Source organism: Pan troglodytes, chromosome 15, assembly GCF_028858775.2.
Source record: "Pan troglodytes isolate AG18354 chromosome 15, NHGRI_mPanTro3-v2.0_pri, whole genome shotgun sequence".
Classification (NCBI taxonomy): domain Eukaryota; kingdom Metazoa; phylum Chordata; class Mammalia; order Primates; family Hominidae; genus Pan; species Pan troglodytes.
The window spans coordinates 64,880,490-64,903,521 of record NC_072413.2 but is presented as its reverse complement, the minus strand read 5'-3'; the positions used below and the strand labels follow the sequence as shown (position 1 = coordinate 64,903,521).

General features: G+C 35.6%; 1 protein-coding gene across 25 annotated transcripts in view; it reads right to left on the bottom strand.

The window, feature by feature from the left end:
- GPHN (gephyrin) overlaps positions 1 to 23,032 on the bottom strand; it is a 672,536-nt gene that overhangs the window by 255,497 nt on the left and 394,007 nt on the right. For 14 of the 25 annotated variants that reach the window (XR_010151161.1, XR_010151162.1, XM_063793562.1 and 11 more), the window contains 3 exons: positions 9,687 to 9,753; positions 2,823 to 3,095; positions 1,473 to 1,571 (listed from right to left, as the gene is read on the bottom strand). Coding sequence is in view for 23 of the 25 variants with exons in the window: in XM_063793562.1 (XP_063649632.1) it covers positions 1,473 to 1,571; positions 2,823 to 3,095; positions 9,687 to 9,753 (439 nt within the window). In the remaining 2 variants the exon portion in view is untranslated. The remainder of the gene's footprint in view (positions 1 to 1,472; positions 1,572 to 2,822; positions 3,096 to 9,686; positions 9,754 to 23,032) is intronic. The other 11 variants (XM_054666662.2, XM_063793571.1, XM_063793576.1 and 8 more) reach the window with 1 other exon arrangement.

Genomic DNA, 23,032 nt, shown 5'->3' with positions numbered 1-23,032 from the left:
TGTATATCCAAAAGAAAGGAAATCAGTATATTGAAGAGATATCTGCACTTCCATGTGTATTGCAGCATTATCAACCTGAGTGTCCATCAGCAGATGAATAAAGAAAATGGGGTACATATATACAATGGAGTACTGATCAGCTATAAAAAAGAATGAGATCCTGTCATTTGCAACAACATGGATGGAACTGGAAGACACTGTTAAATGAAATAAGCCAGGCACAGAAAGACAAACTTTGCATGTTCTCACTTATTTGTGGGAGCTAAAAATTAAAACAATTGAACTCACGGAGATAAAGATGGTAGAATGATGGTTACCAGAGGGTGGAGAGGGTGGGTAGGGGGAGTGGGAAATAGGGATGGTTAATGGGTACCCCAAAATATAGTTAGATACAATGGATAAGATCTAGATAGCACAACAGGGTGATTACAATCAGCAATAATTTGTTGTACATTTTAGAATAAATTAGGGAATACAATTGGAATGTCTGTAACACAAAGAAATGATGAATGCTTGAAGTGATGGATACCCATTTACCCTGATGTGATTATTACCCATTGTATGCCTGTATCAAAATGTCTCACATGCCCCATAAATATATCCACTACTATGTACCCCACAAAATTAAAATTTTTAAAAAGTCTTCATTTGGTAGTATCTTCTAAGAGACTATGGATGCTAAGTTGTTGGTTTTTTTCTCTCCTAATTTTGGGTGTTTTGCTTCCTAAGTATTTAAAACCAAATTTCACTTTATTATTTCTTTTTCTTCTCTGCCCCTCTCATTTTACATCCATATTAGGGACTTAGATTGTTTTTTTTTCATCCAATGTCTAAATTATCACTGTTTAATGATTTTTATGTATCAGTTTAATCTTTTACAACCTGGCATTTTTTTTGCAAGCTATCATTCAGCCACTGACTGAATAAACAAATATGCACCTAAAAAGTTTACTTATGATGAGGAATCACAGAATTTATATCAAAATTCAACTCTGCAATGGTTGTAATGAGAGCTCAATGAATGAAAAAAAAATGAGATGCAAAATCATAAGACAAAACAGGAAGGTTAATACAAATCAACTCTTTGCTTGACCAATCTGTCTAGATTTTAAGACTCAAAGTGATTCTCTTAAGAGGTAATTTTAAGCCAGGCAATTTATTTAAAGATATCTGATGAAATTGGTAAGACAAAAATAACTTCTGAGCAATGACTTTCTTGCAAGTCATTTGATAAAAGTTCATTGTCACAAATGACAGAATCTTAATGATAGCAGAGTACTTTAGTCACAGGAGAAACTCTATTAAATTCCTTGATGGATATACTCAATGGCACTTACACTTTCACAAGAAAGCAAGGCTGAAAATCCATCAGAATAAAACAACACATCTTCCATATGTTACAGCCTATCTCCAAGGAGAGGAAGTAGAATACATATTTGGAAAACCATTAATGCAAAAGCCTCTTGTCTTACCCGTTCATCTGTTGAATGATGGGAATAATTGATGAGACCAGGGATGGGCTGTTCACCGTGTGCCATGACAACAGCAGGACTGGTGTAGAATGGATGCTTCTAATGCACAACACATAACAACTATGAATACAGTGACAGGAAAACATGAAACTATACAAGCAAAATGACTAAAAAGGAAAAAAGGTAAAAACAAATGGAAAAATGAAATGCTAACGTTTTCCAAATGTAGAATGACAGAATCAGCTTAGATTTTAAATGCCATAAGCTTCTCTCCTAAGATTGAAATTTATGGCACTTCTTACTCTTTTAATTCAGAGTAAAGGAAAAGGAACATATAATGATTTAAAAATGCCTGTTTCACCAATTGGTTTCATAAAAAAAATCACACAAAACTTAAATACTTACTAGCCTTTAGTAAGCACTCACTGGATCACTGAATGGACACTTCAAAAGGATTTCTCGATGATTCTAATCTATATATTATTAAAAAAAAACCTCACAATGCTCAAAGCCAAAATAACTGGATAATCCATAAAATCTGATAATTACTTCAAATAGCAATTAAATTTTCAATCTTTATGCTCTTAATGAAAAATCATAATTTCCAGAATTGATATGCTACTTTCTGTAGATATTAAGGCATACTAGGTTGACTTTAGTAGGTATGAAGAATAAACCATGTTCTATAACTTTAAGACAGTTAAATTTACTCAAGTAACTCATGGTAGTATATTTACCCATGGAGTTGCCCAAAGAGAATTTGTAATACTTTGATATTGTCCTAATAATATTTCTTAAAGTAGAAATGCAAATACATCCATTTCCTATCTTTACCACTAGGGTAATTTGTGTCAAGCAATGTTTGAATAAGTTATTAGTTAAGAAAAATTCAACAATTGCTGAAAAGCTTTGTCCCTTTAAAAATCTTTATTAATCTTTCCCAACTCATTTCTTGAATCATCTAAGGTCTTTTACCTTCAGTTTGCTGTTCCTTTAAGAATTTGTGAAGTTTTGATACTTTGAATATATAAACATTATATATTTAATATGTCCACAAAAATGACATCTCCAAAGAGTTCTAAAATGTCACGTTGTTTATCATTGTAGCTATTACTTCAATAGGCAACAGCTCATCAGTAATGCCTCAGAACTCAGAATTAACTTCAGTGACTTCAAGGAATCTATATCAAGAAGGAAACATAGTAGTGGAGTGTCATGGACATCCCACTTTTTTTTTAGGGTTCTCTGAAGAAGTATTAAATGTAGGGAGGGATGCGATGGAAAACAGATGAAACCAGTACATTTACCTGTGGGTCCTTTAGGCCTCTGAGTAACTCTCATCAGGCTTACCTTGGCAGCAATGGCCGCTGCAGTTATATGTGATGAGGAACTATCTTCTGTTGAAGCAACACCACTGTCTTTCTTCTCTTCTTCCTCTTCCTCACATTGAACTCCTTTGTCTTCTGTCTGTTTATGGGGGCTGGTAGTAGGAGGAGGGGAAAGAGGGGGAGGTGGGGAAGGCAAATCTTCAAGTTCATCATGCACCTCCTTTACTTTTACAATGGCATCACGTAAAAGGTCAATGGCATGAGGTAGAGCTGGCAGTATGAATTGAAAGCATTCCTGTATGCAAGAGAAAGAAAAAAAAATTAAGATGAAGCACTTTTGTAATTATATAAGATGGTGGCAATCAAACTGTTTCGTGATTTTTGATTTGCATTTTCCTCCATCGATCTCAGAATGAATCATATGTAAAACATTGTCTTAGCAATATGCCATGCAGTAAGCATAAAATATGTTACAGTATTCTCCATAAGCTAAGGAACTACAGTGCTACAATGTTGGTCATATGAAACATTAAAAATGACCACTCTTTTAATTGAAATTAACTTTTAAATGTTTATAGGAGTATGTGCTGTGAAATGATCTAAAATTTGTAATATTTTTTTCATGAACTGTACTACTCCTAATTATTGTGATGTAATAAAAATAGTTACAGTGACAAAAAAAAAAAGCATACACTCTGCTGACTATTCCTTTTGCTATGCAAAAGCTCCTTAGTTTAAATTAGGTCCCAGCTATTTATCTTTGTTTTTATTGCAATTGCTTTCGGGTTTTCGGTCATGAAATCCTTGTCTAAGCCAATGTCTAGAAGGGTTTTTCCAATGTTATCTTCTACAATTTTTATAGTTTTAGGTCTTAGGTTTAAGTCCTTAATCCATCTTGAGTTGATTTTTGTATAAGGTGAGAGTTGAGGATAAAGTTTCATTCTCCTACATAGGGCTAGCCAATTATCCCAGCGCCCTTTGTTGAAAAGGGTGTCCTTTCCCTACTTTATGTTTTTGTTTGCTTTGTCGAAGATCAGTTGGCTCTAAGTTTTTGATTTTATTTCTAGGTTCTCTATTCTGTTCCATTGATCTATGTGCCTATTTTTATACCAGTACCATGCTGTTTTGGTGACTATGGCCTTATAGTGTAGTTTGAAATCACGTAATGTGATGCCTCCAGATTTGTTCTTTTTGCTTAGTCTTGCTTTGGCTATGCGGGCTCTTTTTTGGTGCCATATGAATTTCAGAATTGTTTTCCCTAACTCTGTGAAGAATGATGGTGGTATTTTGATGGGAATGGCATAGAATTTGAAAATTGCATTTGGCAGTATGGTCATTTTCACATTATTGATTCTACTAATCCATGAGCATGGGATATGTTTACATTTGTTTGTGTCGTCTATGATTTCTTTCAGCAGTGTTTTGTAATCTTCACAATCTACTCATCTGACAAAGGGCTAATATCCAGAATCTACAACGAACTCAAACAAATCAGTAAGAAAAAAAAAAAAACAATCCCATCAAAAAGTGGGCTAATGACATGAACAGACAATTCTCAAAATAAGATATACAAACGGCCAACAAACATATGAAAAAATGTTCAACATCACTAATGATCAGGGAAATGCAAATCAAAACTGCAATACAATACCACCTTACTCCTGCAAGAATGGCCATAATCAAATAATCAAAAAACAGTAGATGTTGGCATGGATGCGGTAAACAGGGAACACTTCTACACTGCTGGTGGGAATGTAAACTAGTGAAACCACTAAGGAAAACTGTGGAGATTCCTTAAAGAACTAAAAGTAGAACTACCATTTGATCCAGCAATCCCACTACTGGGTATCTACCCAGAGGAAAAGAAGTCATTATTCAAAAAAGACACTTGCACATACATGTTTATAGCAGCATAATTCATAATTGCAAAATCGTGGAACCAACCCAAATGCCCATCAATCAATGAGTGGATAAAGAAACTATTTTATATATATATGATGGTATATTACTCAGCCATAAAAAGTAATGAATTAACACCACTTGCAATGACCTGGATGAGATTACAGACTATTATTCTAAGTGAAGTAACTCAGAAATGGAAAACCAAACATCGTATGTTTTCACTGATATGTGGGAGCTAAGCTATGAGGACGCAAAGGCATAGGAATGACACAATGAACTTTGGGGACTTATGGGAATTTATGGGAAAGAGTGCGGGGGGTGAGGGGTAAGACAACAAATATGGTGCAGTGTATACCTCTCGGTGATGGGTGCACCAGGATCTCACAAATCACCACTAAAGAACTTACTCATGTAAGCAAATACCACCTGTACCCCAATAACTTATGGAAAAATAAAAAAAATAAGACTGAGGACAGGCATGGATGGTCAGAATCAGATTCTCTAAAAAAAAAAAAAAAGCATGCACTGCATTTTAAAAAAAGTAAAATTTCTATATACAACTTGGTAGTTTAAAGATGCATTATGAGAAAGACAGGAAAGATAGGAAAGAAGCCCAAGAGTTTGAGGCTGCAGTGAGCTATGATTGTGTAACTGCATTCCAGCCAGGGTGACACAGTGAGACTCTGTCTCTAAAAATAAATAAATAAATACATTCTAAAAACTTGTATACTACCCTCTTTTCCATCCCCTCCTCCCCAAGAGAAAACTTACATACTCACATACACACATTTAATTCTTGCGTTATTTCTACAACTCTTAAATGATTTATGCAAAAATCCTGAAGAAACTAGGAGCCCTTCATCCCTTGTTCCCAACCTCCTGAGTCAAGACCATTTCTTGATGTGATTCATGCCAAACACTTAAGACACTGCTGTATTTTGGATGGGTCAAATCTAGTTAACCATATATATATATATTTTTTTGTTTTGAGATGGAGTCTCACTCTGTCGCCCAGGCTGGAGTGCAATGGCGCCATCTTGTCTCACTGCAACCTCCGCCTCCTGGGTTCAAGCAATTCTCTGCCTCAGCGTCCTGAGTAGCTGGGATTACAGGTGCCTGCCACGACGCCTGGCTAGTTTTTTTTTATTTTTAGTAGAGATGGGGTTTCACCATGTTGGCCAGGCTGGTCTTGAACTCCTGACCTTGTGATCGGCCCACCTCGGCCTCCCAAAGTGCTGGGATTACAGACCTGAGCCCCAGCGCCTGGCCAAATCTACTTAATCTTTAATCCAAAAGTAGAGAGAAGCAACTGGGGGCCTTCCATGCAGAAAGTGGGCTCAGGAGGCTAAGTAAAAGAATATGAATATTTATATCCAAGGCACTCAGGAACTTTTACACAGATGCAAGAAACTTATGTCAAAGTGGCCACAAGATTGTTTAATAGGAGACAGTCAAATGAAACTCTGTGTTTACTGCTAGACACCAAACCTTTGTGTGAAATCTTGAATTTATGGGGAGGGAGAGTAGCCTGTACCTGTCTGTTATTTTCCTAATCCCAACCCCTCATTCTTGAACTGCAGGAGATTGAGCCTGTTTGGGCTTCGGTGACCCCACCACTGGGGTATGTTTATTTGATGGTTGATTTTGCTGTATTGTCTACTTCTTTTCCCATCTTCTAATCATTTTTTTAACACACATGCTGACTCTTTTCCTATCCCTTCTCCTTTTCTTGGGAAAATACAATGAATAAAGATTTATTGGTACTGAAGTTGTTTAAAAAAAGGCAGGAAAGAGGTTTCATATTTTTAGTTAGAGCAGGGCAGTAGAACTAACAACCGAGGTGAGAACCAGATTATTTTGTCCAGAGAGCTAAAGTTCTAACTACCATCATAAAGTATAGCTAGGTAACATTGTACAGCAAGCAAAATATAAAATAAGCTTGCAAAGAGCACTGCATAAAGTTAATATAATCTGCTGCTGAGGTGCTCACTATTATCTATAACGTATTACCAAAAGAGAATAGGTAAGAACCTAAAAATCAGAATATAAGGCCAGCTATAGCTACAGAAGAGGTGGAGGTCTTTCTCTTTCACATTTGAAGTAATAGCTTAAAATCTAAGATGTAAAAAAAAAAATCTTAAAAATTTTTGGAGGGTTACATAATATCGGGAAAGATGTTTAATCTTTCAACCTATCTTTGTATGGCTCAATCAGTTTACTCTTTAAAGATTGTGTAGTAAAGAATTTAACCTTGACCGAGGAGAGGTCTGGTCTTTACACTCAGCTTCTGGGAGTGATCTCTAGGTCCTTGGAATTTCACGCCTAATAGGAATGTCTTTGTTGTCCATGGACTTTGGGCACCAGAGACAGTCTAACAATGTTAGACTGCAGTTCAGGAATGAGGGAAAGGGATCAGGAAAAGAACAGACAGGTATAGGCTACCCTCCCTCTCTCCCCATTAATTCAAGATTTCACACAAAGCTTTGGTGTCTAGCAGTAAACATGGACTTTCATTCATCTGTCTATTAAACAATCTTGTGGCCACTTTGACATAAGTTTTTTTGCACCTGCATAAAAGTTCCTAAGTGACTTGGATATATACTCATACTCCCTTTCTTGGCCTTCTGACCCCACTTTCTACATAGAAGGCCCCCAATTGCTTCTCTCTACTTTAGGATTAAAGATTACAGGTCAGCCACACTGGCAGTAAGTGTTTGAGTCCCAATAAAAGCTCTGGATACCAAAGGCTCAGGTGAGCATCCCCAGCTGGCATTACTCCATGTGTGGTATCACAGACTGACGCCAGAAGGGTGACATGTCCATGTCTCCAAAGACAGAGGACAACAGAAGTTCCTCATTTGTTACTTCTGTTAGACTCTGCCCTATGCACTTTCTCCCTTGGCTGACTTTAATCCGTATTCTTTCCTTGCAATGAACAATAATCATGAGTATAACAGCTTTCTGTGAGTTCCATGAATGCTAGTAAATTATTAAACCTGAAGGTCATTTTAGGATCTCCTGAATTTGCAATTAGGGTCAGAAATGAGCAATTTTGTGGAGTACTCCACATTTGTAGGTGGCTATTTTTTGCAGTTGGCTAAAACTCCTTACAGTTGGTGTCAAAAATAAGATTTTCTAGAAAGACCCTGACTCACTGAAATACATGGCTTAGGAAGTGAAGAGAGGGTGTGGGATGATGAACCTTTGATCCCTGAGTGAAGACAGTGTCAACCACAGCATGGAATTGCTTCTTTACTGTGATTAGTTAATGGAGATAATTCCCAAAAAGTTATCTCACTGGATGCATAAGGAGATGCAAAATATAAAGAAAGAAGTTAAACACACAATCTCTTGGTTATTGTTATCTATGCTAGCTAAAATGAAGGTAAGGGATACAATCCTACTCTAAATGAATAGGAATAGACTGTGCAGGAGGAACTTGCTAAACTAGTATTACCAACGGCAATCTGAATCAGCACAGTGGCCAAACCTTACAACTCTTTAAAAGGTGGAAAAGTTTGGGTATAAATAGAGAGAAGGAAGAATGGTAGCTGAGGGTAAAGGAATGAATGGATAGGTTATGCAGTAAGGGAAATAATACTGCATTGGTATCTCCAAAGAGGTTCAGAACAAGAGATGACATTGTTTCTTAGCTCAACTGTAACAGATGCTTGAAAGAGTGAAGTCATATGTTGCTGAGACCACTCTTATTTTTGGAATCCAACAAGCCTGCAAACCTGAGTAGCATCATTCTGGGAGACATTCTGGTCTGTTAATGTCTGAGAAGGACTCTAAGAATGTGCCAGTATCTTTTGACTTTTATTTTTTAGGTTATGGCTAAGTGTATTGGGAAATTCAGTTAAAGCCTCCTCAGGATATAATGTCAATAGAAAATGACTGGCCTGAGGAAGAAATGCACTTAGGTAACCATCAGCTAATTTCTATGATATATAGTTCTGTACAAACATATCAATAGTGGTAGATTAAGGTGAGAAATTAGTAACTTAATACAAAATTATGAAAATGTATGTAATGGCTTTAGTGGATGGATTAGCTATTTCTCTAAATATATCCATACCCTACACTGCCTTGGCCAAATCTTAGGCATATTCACACTGATACTACTGCTGTGTCTGTCACATAAATACCATAGTAAATATAGATGCCCAGACAAACATGACTGTGTTGCTATACAATAAAAAAAGCCTTGGCCAAAGGCCAGGGGGTAGCTTGTACAGCAAAGAATTAACAGTACCCAAAGAGAGTCTGAGGGTAAAAGTAGTTGCCCTTAACTAGTTGGAGGAGATCTCTAGATGTTCAGAATGTCATGTGTGACAGCAGTGTCTTTGTTTACCTGATGGCTTTGGCCACCACACAATCTAACAATATGACTTATGATGGGGACTTTTGGCCACATGGTGTCAGTTCTGGAACATACTGGAGACTAATGCTATCAATCCAATCTCTGGGAAGCGCTAAAGACTAAAGGTCATACACATGGGCAAAATATAATGAACCGCAAACAAAACAAAACAAAACAAAACAAAAAAAAACCAAACCAAAAAAAAAAAAAAACTCTGGACATCAAAAACTCAGGTGAGCTTCTCTGATTAAAAATATTACAAGTATATTATCATACACGAATGCCAGGAGAGTAAAGCATTGATGACTCTACAGGGAGAGGACAAGGGAAGCTCTCTGTGTTTGGTAGTATTCCTGGACGTTGTCTTATGCACTTCTTCTCTTGGCTGATTTTAATCTGTATCCTTTCCCCATAATAAACCATAACTGTAAGTGTAACAGTTTTTAGTGAGTTCTATGTCTTTCCATTGAATTACTGAACCCAAGAGTGACTTTGGGAATCCTGCAATTGGTATCAGACGTGAGGGCAGTCTTGTGGAGTGCTCCGACTTTTTGGCTGGCTAACTTTCACGGCTGGTCAAAAGCTCTTACACTAAACCATTAATATGTCCAGGTGATTTACCTGAGATCCTTTCTTGCTACCTGGCAGGTTAATTATGAGCGTTTTCCCTCTGATTCCACATACAGGCCTGAAAGAAAAGAGAAAGTAGGTGAACACTAAATTGCAATGAATGCCCGGTTTAAATACATTAAGAACAAAGAACAATCATTTTACTTTACATGTGAACAACTGTTTTAGGAATAAAAGTGTTATCTTAAGACATTCACTGCTTGCTATACAAATTAGGCATTCTGGTTGAAGTTTTTACATTATGGTTAGTATGGCAAATTGGAAAAAATGTACTGAATGTGGAATCAGAATAATTTACCTACTTTTAAGCAATCTGACCAAGTCTAATTACCTATTTTGTCTAACTTCAGCTTCTTCATATTTTATACAATTGTTTAAGAGTTTGAGATAGTGCATTAAAAATGCCTAGTGATATTTATGTTCAAAAGTCTAACACAAAAAGCACTTAAGATTTAGATTTGAGCTCTTGCTTCTCAGGAAGTCTATAAGTTTTAAAGTAAAACAAGGTTTTTCACAAGTGAATGGCAGAAGGGAAGAGGTTGGAGAGCTCATTCATTAATAGACCCACTGATAATCACAGGCATTTTAAGCTAGAAACATCTTTCAGAGATAATTGTCAATTTCCAGGCTACATTTAAACTAACTGGTTAAGAAACATAAAAAAACGGAAAAGCAGTGGAAGACTGGAGTCAAGGAGCAAAGGCCTAGATTTTCGTATGAGAGCTGGAATTATGCTGTCATTGACTGGTTGTGTTACTCTGATCTGGAAACATTATCTCATTTTCATAATTTGAAAACAAAGAGATTATGCCATTTTTAAAATTTTACAGTATTTTTAAAGTAATGTAAGAATACTCTTCCCCAAATGTCTTGACTGAGTTTTTCTTTAACCACTCTTATTCTCTGAAATAACCTAAAACTGTCCTATATTTTATTACTTTTTCTTCTTGTCCTACTTACAATCTGAAAGAGAAGATTGCCATTTATTTACAACTTTCCATATATCTGAAAATGTTTACTGAATCACCTGCTGGCCTTCTTCTTACTAGAAAAACTATTCATTATTTCATTAAAAACTTTAAGGCTATTTTCTGACCTTTAATCTTAATGATATTTCTTCAAAATCTGTTTTAGTTCTGGCAGTCAGAATTGGATAAAGTACTTTAGTGACAAAATGGCACTGGGTAATTATATAGTTCTTAATATGTTCCTGTTTACTTAGGAATTTTGTTTTTCTTTCCAAACTAAAATGCTACATTTTAGCTTTTTGTCAATATGATAGCTAATTTATTATAATATCACCAGTAATATGATTGGAATGTCATCAATATTAAGTTCTCTACTTTCATGTAAGCAAATCTAGCAATTTATTGAATAAATCTAGAATTTTAACTAAGAGCACAATAATCCCTCGTAGAATATAGTATTAGCTACATCCGGAAGTTTGTAGCACCTTTCCTTCTAAAAACTAGAAATATTACCATAACAATTACTGCATATTATCCTCCCAATATTTCTATGAAGGAAAGACAAATATAGTTACCTACAAAATATGGAAAAATAATGTGGAGTACAAAGAATTTGATTAATACATAGCTCTGGGATCTTTGTAATTTTATACAGTAAGTTCATTCCATCTTGTGTTTATTAATGTCCATTAACTTATCCTTACTGACATCACTGTAACAATTTTATCACATATTATGAAATGTGTTGGATTTTATTTTCCAAGAATGTTGTAACTCCCTCCATTAGAAGGTTAGTGGCAAGTGAAAACTTAGTTAATTCTTTTTATTCCAATTTTTGGTAATCAAATCCAGGCTTTTTATGTCTCCAATAATACTTCACTTGCTCTAGGTTGACACCTTAGTAGCAGTGCTAATATAATCAACAGTTACATCCAGACCACTATTTTTCTGTGTGTGTGTATGTATGCATATGTGATATAATTAAAGGTTTCTATACAGCCAGGAGATTACATTTGTTATTTCCCATCAATTTTTTTTTACTTTTTATTTTGTCAAAACATTAGATCAGAGATTTATGTATTCTTTCTCATTTCCCTGATCTCTTTGAAGTGTTTAAAAATTAATTTTGAGACATACTTTTTCATCTATAGAATGTCCAGAGTCACTGCAAGAAGAAAGTACTCCTCCTCTATATAATGCTTTCGGATTAATAAAGTATTTTTACAAACATTATATCATTCAATAATTTAAAAACTATAAGCACCAAAGTTTTAGCATATTCCAATATTTATCAAATAGCTAAAGATCTGTACTAAGTATTATGGAATAAATGCAACCCAAATGCTTAAGAAGTTTATAATTGTAAAATGTAGAACATTAAAGCATATAAACAACTACAACACAAGATAGTAAGTAGTAACACAAATTGGTATAAAGTACCATAGGTTAAAAAAAAGTAGCCAGTGTGGTGGCTCATGCCTGTAATCCCAGCACTTTGGGAAGCCGAGGTGGGAGGATCACAAGGTCAGAGTTCGAGACCAGCCTGGCCAATATGGTGAAACCCTGTCTCTACTAAAAATACAAAAAATTAGCCGGGTGTGGTAGCAGGTTCCTGTAATCCTAGCTACTCAGGAGCCTGAGGCAGAAGAATCGCTTGAATCTGGGAAGCGGAGGTTGCAATGAGCAGAGATTGTGCCACTGCACTCCAGCCTGGGTGACAGTAGTAAGACTTCGTCTCAAAAAAACAAAACAAAACAAAAATCAAAAAGAAGGGCAGTTTAGGAGGAGGGGAAAAATAATGCAAAAGCATAGAGTTAAAAAAAGTACCAAGTGCATTTTGAGTATATTGTCTCTCACCAGCAAGCATCCACTTGCTTACTTATAGAGGAGTAATATGAGGTTAAGAAGGACCAGTGGAAAGATGTTGCTGTCTGATAGGTTAGTATTTTTCAATTTGTGGTCTCTGGACCAGAAACATATGCATCATACAGGAATTTGTTGGAAAGGCAAAATTTCCCATACCACCCTTATCCCCTCCTCTCTGTTGCTGATATATTGGATAAAAAACTATGAGGGTGGGGTCCAGTAATCTGTATCTTAACAAGTTCTCTAGTTGACTCTCATCCATGGAAAAGTTTGAGAACTGCTGTGATAAACTGTGCTTGAGTTTTGGTACTACTATTTACTATTAGTGTAATCCTGTCTTCATTACTAAACTTCTTTAATCCTTAGTTTCCATAACCTGAGTTGTTAAAAGGGTTAACATAATCTTTGAAATATAAGGTACAGTATAATCTAGTACATAATAGGCATTAAATAAATATTTGGTCCATCTTTCCTTAAAAAGTACATTAGAATTAAGACAGTAGAAGTCATGAATTCACTGTAAAGAGCTAGAATGTATTCTTAAGGCATTGGGGATGATACACGGATTCTGCTATTACTAATATTACCAAGCACTATTTCAGGAATAATAGTCTAAGATGAACTGAAAGGGGATGACAGAAGATATAAAGAAAAGAGTCTGATAACAAAAAACACTAAATACGAGTTGACTCATTCTTAGTTTATTTTCTCTCATGTATCTGATTCAGCATGTTACATAGCGCATTGTTTTTGTTTATGTATATAAAATATAAAGCATATTTTAAATAAATGTAAATGTATATTAAGCAAAAATCCTTTGGGAACAATAGGAAGGGCATTTTAGTCTTAGGTAAGGAAGTGTAGGGGTAGTTAAGAGAAGGCTTCTATAAGGAAGGAAAAAAATCTAAGCTTCTGCCTGAAGAACTGGTAGGTGTTACAGAGGTAAAGAGAGAAGGAAGAACATTCAAGGCAGAGAAAAGGGCATGTACAAAGTACTCAGAAGCTAACAATAGAACCTGATATGTGTGGTAAAAACAACAACAAGTGTGGGTGGAAGCTGATGCAAAAAGCAGCAGTGACAAATTATATAGGCCCTGGAAAGTAATCTTAAAGAATTCAGTCTTTATCTACAGTGGAGAGTGAGATTTTGCTAAAAAATTTTGAGCAGAGAAATAACATACTAATATCTGTATTTTCAAAAGATATTTCTGGCTGCAAAGTAGAAAGTTGTTTGGAGAGGTGCAAGACAGGAAGCAAGGAATACAGTTAAGAGAATGTCGAAAAATGTAACAGGTGAATTAGGGTGGTTGCAAAGGTGATGAAGAAAAGCGAAAAGGTTATAGTTGAGAATATTCTGACCCACAGACTATATAATGGGATAGTTACCTTTTTATTCCAATTTTTTTGAAAGTTTAATACAAAAAGAGTAATTTTTAAAAACAGGACATATTTGGATGAAAACTGGTCCTAATCTAGATTTACACTAGAAGTTCAATATTCTATGTTAAACTTGATCACAACAGGCATGAGAATAGAAGAATATGAAAAATATTGCTTCTCTTAAAATTTCTGTTAAATATTAAATACACAACAAGGTATGACGTGTATAAAACAGACAATAACAATAAAAATCCCACTGATGTGCCTACTACCTAGGTGAAGCAATAGACTATCACTGATACTTTCAAAGAGTACTGCGTGCCTTGCCTTGATCTCAAGTCCCTTCTTCTCCAAATAACTATTATCCTGAATTTTAAAACATTCTTACTTTTTTGTAAAACAGCTCTATCAATATAAAATTCATATACCATACAACTTACCCATTTAAAGGATACAATTCAGTAGTTTTTAAAGTATATTCTCAGAGTTGTACAATCATCCTGGTAATCAATTTTAGAACATTTTCATCACCCTCCACAAAAAAATCCCATACCCATTAGCAGTCATTCCACATTTTCTTGCAACTCCCAGCCCTAGGCATTCACTAAGCTATTTTCTGTCCATACAGACTTGCCTATTCTAGACATTTCATATAAAGGGAAACATATAATATGTCACCTTTTGTGACTTGCTTCTTTTACTTAACATGTTTTCAAGGTTCATCCATGTGGTGCTTATATAAATCATTCACTTAAAAAAAACTTTTCCACATATGTTTATCTAAATATATTTTCATTTTAGCATGCTTTTGAAATTTATATACAAATGAAATCATACTGTGTATATTCTTATACAACTTGGTTTTCTCACTCAACACTGTGTTTGTGAAACTCCTCCATGCTGATATGCATAGCTATAGTTCATTTTCAATGCTGTACAATATTACATATGTGCACAGCTTTCTCTAGGACAGTGTTCTTCAAATTGTAGGTCACGACCAATTAACAGGGCAGTAAACTGACTTCAGTTGCCATAACTAGCATTTTTTAAAAAAGAACAGAACAGAAAATATCAGAATGCTTTCCTGGTAGTTAGGATAAATATTGACTCAGAAAAGTTTGTGCCTTTTGTATATGTATGTGTGTACATATTGTTTATGTAGATATATATGCATATGTGCATACCCACATACATAGAGACATATATATACATATGTGTGTGTGTACTGAATTACAATGTTAAGTACATTTCTTACTGTGGCTTATGGTCAAAAACATTTGAAAGCTAATGTTCTAGGGTAAATAGCTAGAAGCAGATTTTATGAGTCACAGGAATAAGCAGATGTGCAGTTTTACTGTATAAAAGTAATTTTCCATAGTGTTTGTACCAATTTACATTCCTATCAACACACTGTTGCTGCTTCTCCTGACAGTGCTAGATGTCAGTGTTTTTCTTTTTTAATTTCTTTTGGCCGAATAGATGACAGATATAAAGCAACTACAATAAAATGTTAATAGTAGAATCTTAAGTATTCACTGTAAAATTCTTTCAATTTGGCATATGTTTGAAATTTTTCACAATAAAAAGGTTGAGATAAAGTCTCTTTATTTGTAATTTTAAACTTAAATCTAAACATTTTAGTGTTCATATATGTATTGGCTTATTATTTCTGTTCTGCAGTTAGTGTATTTCCGTCTGTTAGTGCAGGGTGCCCCAAAATTATAAACTTCTAGAGGGTCGATTCTGCATAGAACCTATTGTATAGCACCTAATACAGTATCTTCACCAGTTAGACATTTATTAAATCCATTTTGATGAAATGAGGAATGCTCAGAAACTGTGTTACAGTTACAATCTCTACATCATGAAATAAACAGTAAATATGAAATTTGGTCCCTTTAAAAAATACACCTTGGGTTTATAGGACAGCAACTGATGTATCCTGATCTTCTATCCAACAAACTTGATGAACTCTTCCATTACTTCTAAAAGACTACTGATTTTTTAATAATTCCCATGTAGTGATCATGGGAGATTACTTGTCCTTTTCAATGCTTGTATCATTTTTTTTTTACTTTGTACAATATTGGACAGAAGTATACTTGGACTCTGTCTTATTCCTAACTTTAAAGAGAATACTAACAATATCTAATTATTAACTATATTTGCTTTGTCAAATTAAGGAAGTTCCCTTCGAATCATTGCTTGCTAAGAGTCGTTATTCATAAACAGGTTTGGAATTTTATCAAATGCTTTTTCTGCATCAATTGAGAAGGTCATATGACTTTTCTCCCTTAATCTGTTAATGTAGTGATTCATGTTAATCAGTTAACCATCTTTGTGTCCTTGAAATAAATCCATCTTTATCCTGATGTATCTTTTAAAAATATACTTTTAGATTTGATATGTTAGTATCTTATTTTTGAAGTTTTCACATCCATGTTCACAATGAATATTCACCTACATTTTCCCTTTTTTCTACTATCATTTTCTAGTTTTGTAATAAGATTATCCCAGACTCATAACATGAATTGAGAAATGTTTACGTTTTACTACACTCAGGAACAATTTAAATAATATTGAAATCATTTGCTCCTTGACAGTTGTATAGAATATCCCGTTATTATTTGATTAAATTGACTTCATTTTTAAGAACAGTTTTGGATTTACAGAAAAATGCAGAAGATAGTATAGGGAGTTCCCATATTCTCTGTACCATGTTTCCCCTACATTTAACATCTTGTATTATTATGGAACCTTTGTGGCAATTAATGAGCCAATATTGACACATTATTACTAACTAAAGCCCACAGTTTATTCATGCTTCTTACTTTGTACTTAATACCCTTTTTCTGTTTCAGGATCCCGTTCAGATTACCAAATTACATTTAGCTGTCATGTCTCCTTATGCTTTTCTTGGCAGTGATAGATGCTCAGGCTTTCCTTGTTTTTGATGACCTTGATAGCTTTGGTAAGTGCTGGTCAGTTTTTTTTTTTTTTTTTGCAGAATGCCCACTTCTGGTGTCTGTCTGATATTTTCTGATGATAAGATTAGGGTTATGGGATTTTTGGAAGAAGACTATAGAGGTATACAGCCATTTTTATTACATCATATCACAGGTATATGCTATCAATCTGACTAATGAGTGTTGATACTGATCTTGATCTCTTAGCTGAGGTATTTGTCAGGTGCTCCCCACAGCAAAGTTACTCTTCCCCAACCCGCACCCAGTTCTGTAGTCTTTGGAAGGAAGTCACTGTATGTAGCCCATGCCTAAGAAGTGAGGAGTTATGTGCCCCTTCCTTGAGGGTGGAGCATCTATATAAATTATTTGGAAATTATATGCACAGGACATTTGTCTCTTCTCCCTCATGAATTAATTTGTGCAAAAAGTTATTCGTATAAGCATGGAGTCATGGATGTTTATTTTATACTTTGGATTATAATAAGATACTGCTTGTTGCCTATTTTGTTGCTCACATTTTTACATCTTTGGTCATCGGGAGATGTCAATTGACTCCTATGCCCCTTTAATATATACCCGCCAATGTGTGTTTTGTTGTAGTTTGTTTTCTTGAGTGCTTCCTTACTTTTAAGCACTACGAGATATACCAGGTTCATCTTGTATATTTCCTGCCTTGGTCCCAGAATCAGCCACTTCTCCAAGGAACCCAGGCTCCTTTTATTGCCAAATGGTAATAAAAACTAAGATTTCAGCATTAATTATATCATTTCATATTGATATGTCATTTATTTTAGACCCTCTCTGCTGACAAAGCAAAGGAATACGTGTGTAAACTAACCTGTGTGTGCATATATATATATATATAACACATATTTCTGTATGTAACCGTTTGTATCTATGTTAAAGCTAGATATGAATTCATACTGATGTCTCCAACTCTAATTCATTACCTAGGATCACATGGATCATTCTAGCCTCTTCCCCTTGCTTGTACATATGTGATTTCCCACTGTGACAGTGAGAAACCTGTCTCACTACCTGCCATCCATTTATTAACTGTTCAATTCCAGTATACATATATATTAAAATTAGAATTGTTAACCCATACCTCCATGGGATACAACTTTATCAGCTAAAGCGCTTATGTGCAGTTGCTTTTACCTTTAGTCTTACAGACTCCACTCATATCCAAAGTTATTTAGGTCAGTACTTTTCCCCTCCACCCGCTTCCATGAGGTTGTTTTATTTATTTTGTAATGCATTTAAATTCTCTTGGCAGAGTCCTCATTGCTTTCTGGGATCCATCAAATGCAATTTGCATATATTAAGCCTTCCTTGTGATAAAGTTCTATGAGTTTTGACAAATGTATAATGTCATGTTTCCGTATTTCTACTTCATATCAAATAGTGTTACTGCTCTAAAAAATCTGTTCGGCTTTATCCATTCACCTATATCTTTCTTTTCAAAAACTCTGGGCAAACACTGATCATTTTACTGTTCTTATAATTTTACTTTTACTACAATGTCATAAAGTTAGAACCATATAATATGTATTCTTTTCACACTGGCTTATTTTACTTAGCAATATGCATGTAAGGATGTCTTTTTTGGTTGCTTGATGGCTCATTTCCTTTTATTATTGAATAAGAGTCCATTGTATGGATGCAGCATAATTTGCTTATCCATTTACCTATTGAAGTAAATCTTGGTTGATTCCAACTTTTGGCAATTACGAATAAGGCTGTTAAAAACATTTGCATGTGGATTTTTGTGTGGATGTAAGTTTTCACATAAATTGGTTAAATATCTAGAAGTTCTCTGTATATTTTGGATACAAGTCACTTTAATGGTATATGATAGAATGACTAGACAGACAACTAGCAAGCATATAGAAGAACTCAGCAACACAAATCAACAGGATCGAATTGATATTTGTAGAACACTCCAGCTGACAGAATAATACACATTGTTTTTACCAATATAGACCATATCTGTGACCATAAAAATAAACCTAAACAAATTTAAAAGAATTGAAATTATAGAGTAACTTCTCTGACCACAGTGGAAGCAAAGTTGAAATCAGTAACAGAAACATAACAGGAAAATTCCTATACACTTGGAAACTAAACCATAAACTTCTGAATAATCTATGGATCAAAGAGGAAATCTCAAGAAACCAGAGACTTCTGGTTTCAAAATGGCAATGTACGAGCAGGCTGACTTCACTCCTCTCAACAGGAAACCAAAAGCAAATGAACAGCACAGAGAATATCACTAGAAATATCCCAGAACTCAAATATGAAGATGAGATGTGGCCCTGGGGCCAGAAAGAAGTGAAAAAACTCTGAACAGACAGTAAGAATATCAGATTTCCACATCCATGATGTTCCTCCTCCCCATCCTGCCTTGCACGAAGCACGTAGAAAATTTTCCTCCAACTTACTGTTTTAACATTGGAAAAAGTGAGATCAAGGTGAACAGCCAGCTTTCCATCATTTTGCATGCCCTGGCAGTAGACCTGTCCCTGCCTTAACCCATGGGAAGCATCACAAGTGTCTGAAGGAACAAATATACCTGAGGATAGGCAGAGACAAAGGGAGGAGGTGGGATTATAGTCTCTGACCCTGGAAACTCTGCTCATAAACTCAGCCAAAGGAGATGCTAAATCATGATGGCTGTTCAGCAGTACCACGCTGTAGGAGGTGCATCCCACAGGTTCCCTGGGCATGAAACACTGGCCTAGCTTTCCTACACTGGAAGGATATACCATGTTTCACCTCCCTCACCCGAGAAGGGTAGCATTCTGATCATTTACTAGAGCTTAGGTGAACCTGGGGATAATGTGTCACCTAGGACTGAAAATGGGGAAGTGGTAAAAAAAAAAAAAAAAAAAAGCCTCGAATCAAACATATCCTGAATTGAATAAAGAAAACATGATACATACACACCATGGAATACTATACAGCCATAAAAGGAATTAAATCATGTCCTCTGCAGCAACATGGATGTACCTGGAGGCCATTATCATAAGCAAATTCGTGCAGGAACAGAAAACCACATACTGAATGTTCTCACTTATAAGTGGGAGCTAAACATTTGGTACACATGGACATAAAGATGGGAACAATAGACACTGGGGACTACCAAGGTATGAGAGAGGGAGGGGGGCAAGGGCTGAAAAACAACCTTTTGTATACTACGCTCATTACCTGGGTGATGGGATCATTTGTACCACAAACCTCAGCATTATGTGATAAACCCATGTAACAAACCTGTACATGTACCCCTGAATCTAAAAGTTGAGATTATAAAAAACAAACACAAAAAAGCAAAACAAGCCAGACAGAACACTGGAATAAATATAACTAATCCTCCAATGCAAAGACATGTACATACATCCAAAAGAAACAATAGTAAACAGGAAACCATGATCTTCCCAAGTGGACAGAGCAATGAAACAGTAACTGGCCCTAATGAAACAGCAATATGTGAGCTCCCTAACCAAGAGCTCAAAATAGTAGTTTTAAGAAAACTCAGTGATCTCCAAGATAACACAGAAAAGCAATTCAAAATTTATGATAAAAATTTAATGAACAGATTGAAATAATTAAAAACCAAACATTAACCTTGGAACTGAGATATATATTTGTTCAACTGAAAAGTTCGTTAGAAGCTCTCAACAGTAGAATGGATCAAGCAGAGGAAAGAGTCAGTGAGCTCAAAGATAGGCTATTTGAAAATACACAGAGAAGAAAAAAGCAAAAAGCATGAAGAGCAATGAAGATCACCGGTAAGATACAGAAAATTACATCAAAACAACAAATCTAGAAATTATTTTATTGATGTTCAAGAGGGAGTTGAGGAAGATCAAGGGGGTAGAAAGCTTATTCAAAGAAATAATAATAGAACTTTCCAAATCTTCACAAGGATATAAATATTCAGGTACAGGAAGGTCAGAGAACACCAAATGGATAGGACCCAAATAAGACTACTCCAAGGCATACAATAATCAATCAAAGGTCATGAATGAAGACAGAATCCTAAAAGCAGTAAGATGTCTTACCAATGGAACCCCAAATGAGCTCAATGAACAACTTCTACCGAGGACCCCTGGACCAACCCACTGACCCTTTGGCTGGCCTAGAGAGTTCCCCTCTGGAGGACACTACCACTGTAGGGCCCCGTCTGTGCCCCTTTCCAGCAGGAAGTAGATAGAGCAAGCATCGCCCAATTCCCAACAGCAGTTGGGGTGTCCTGTCTAAAGGGGGCATTGAGAGGTGAAGCCAGCTGGACTTCCTGGGTCAACCAGGGACTTGGAGAACTTCTATGTCTTACAAGAGGATTGTAAAATGCACCAGTCAGTACTCTGTAGCTAGAATTGTAAAACGTACCAATCAGTGCTCTGCAGCTAGCTAGAGGTTTGTAAAATACACCAATCAGTGCTCTGTAAAAACGCACCAATCACCGCTCTGTGGCTAGCTAGAGATTTGTAAAATGGACCAATCAGCCCTCTGTAAAATGGACAAATCAGCACACTGTAAAATGGACCAATCAGCAGGACATGGGCGGGGACAAATAAGGGAATAAAAGCTGGCCAACCCTAGTCAGCAGGGGCAACCTGCTTGATTCCCTTTCCACCCTGTGGAAGGTTTGTTCTTATACTCTTCACAATAAATCTTGCTGCTGCTCACTCTTTTGGTCCACGCCACCTTTAAGAGCTGTAACACTCACTGCAAAGGTCCGCGGCTTCATTCTTGAAGTCAGCGAGACCACGAACCCACCGGAAGGAACCAACTCTGGACACACAATCATAACTCCAGTATGAAGGCGAATAGATAAACATATCACAAACAATAGGAGCTACAACAACCTGTTAAGAGATAGGTAATATAAAATATGCAAATTGAGACAATACGAGTTTAAATGCGGGGAAGATGGAAGTAAAGTGTAAAAGATTTTTCCCATTTTTTCAGTTTCTGTTCCCATTTCTGTGATCTAAGATAAGTTGTCATCTTTTTAAAATAACTTGTTATAAGGTATTTTTTATAAGCGTCATGGTAACCACAATGCAAATACCTACAACAGATTAACTAAAAATAAAAAGCAACAAATTAAAAGATACTACCAGAGAAAATCACTTAAACCACATATGAAGAAAGTAAAAAAGGGAGAAAGGAGTTATAAAACAACCAGAAAACAAATGACAAATGGCAGGAGTAAGTCCTTACTTATCAATAATAACATTTAATGTAAATTAACTCACTTCTCCAAGGCAAAGACATAGAGTGCCTGAATGGATAAAGAAATAAGACTCAACTATGTGTTACCTACAGGAAATCCACTTTGTCTCTAAAGACACATATAGACTGAAAGTGAAGGGGTGAAAAGTGATATTCCATGCAACTGGGAGCCAAAACAGAGCAGGAGTAGTTATACTTAGATAAAATGGACTACAAATCAACAACTGTAACTGTAACAACTGTAACTGTAACAACTGTAGCCATAACTGTAAACAACTGTAAAAATAGACAAAGGAGGAGATTATATAATGATAAAGAGGTCAATTCAGCAAAATGATATAACAATTATAAATATCTGTGCACCCACCACTGGAGCTGCCAAGTATATAAAGCAAACATTAATAGATCTTAAGGGATAACTGCAATACAGTAATAATAGGGGACTGTAATACTCCACTCTCTGTAGTGAACAGGTCATCTAAACAGAAAATCAACAAAGAACCATCCAAATTAAACTATACACCAGACCTAATATGCCTAACTGATATTTACAAATCATTTCACCCAACTGCTGCAGAATACACATTCTTTTCTTCTTCCTGGTTTAGTCTTGGGAGGGTGTACGTGTCCAGGAATTTATCCATTTCTTCTAGATTTTCTAGTTTATTTGTGTAGAGGTATTTATAGTATCTCTGATGGTAGTTTGGAAATAATAGCAATTCTAATCAAACTTTCTAAAAAAAATTGAAGAGGAGGGAATACTTTCAAAGTCATTCTATGCGGCCAGCATTACCCTGACACCAAAACCAAAAAGGATAAAACAAAAAGAGAAACCCAGGCCACCCTCCCCAATGAATACAAATGCAAAAATTCTCAAGAAAATGTTAGTAAACCAAGTTCAACAACACATTGAACA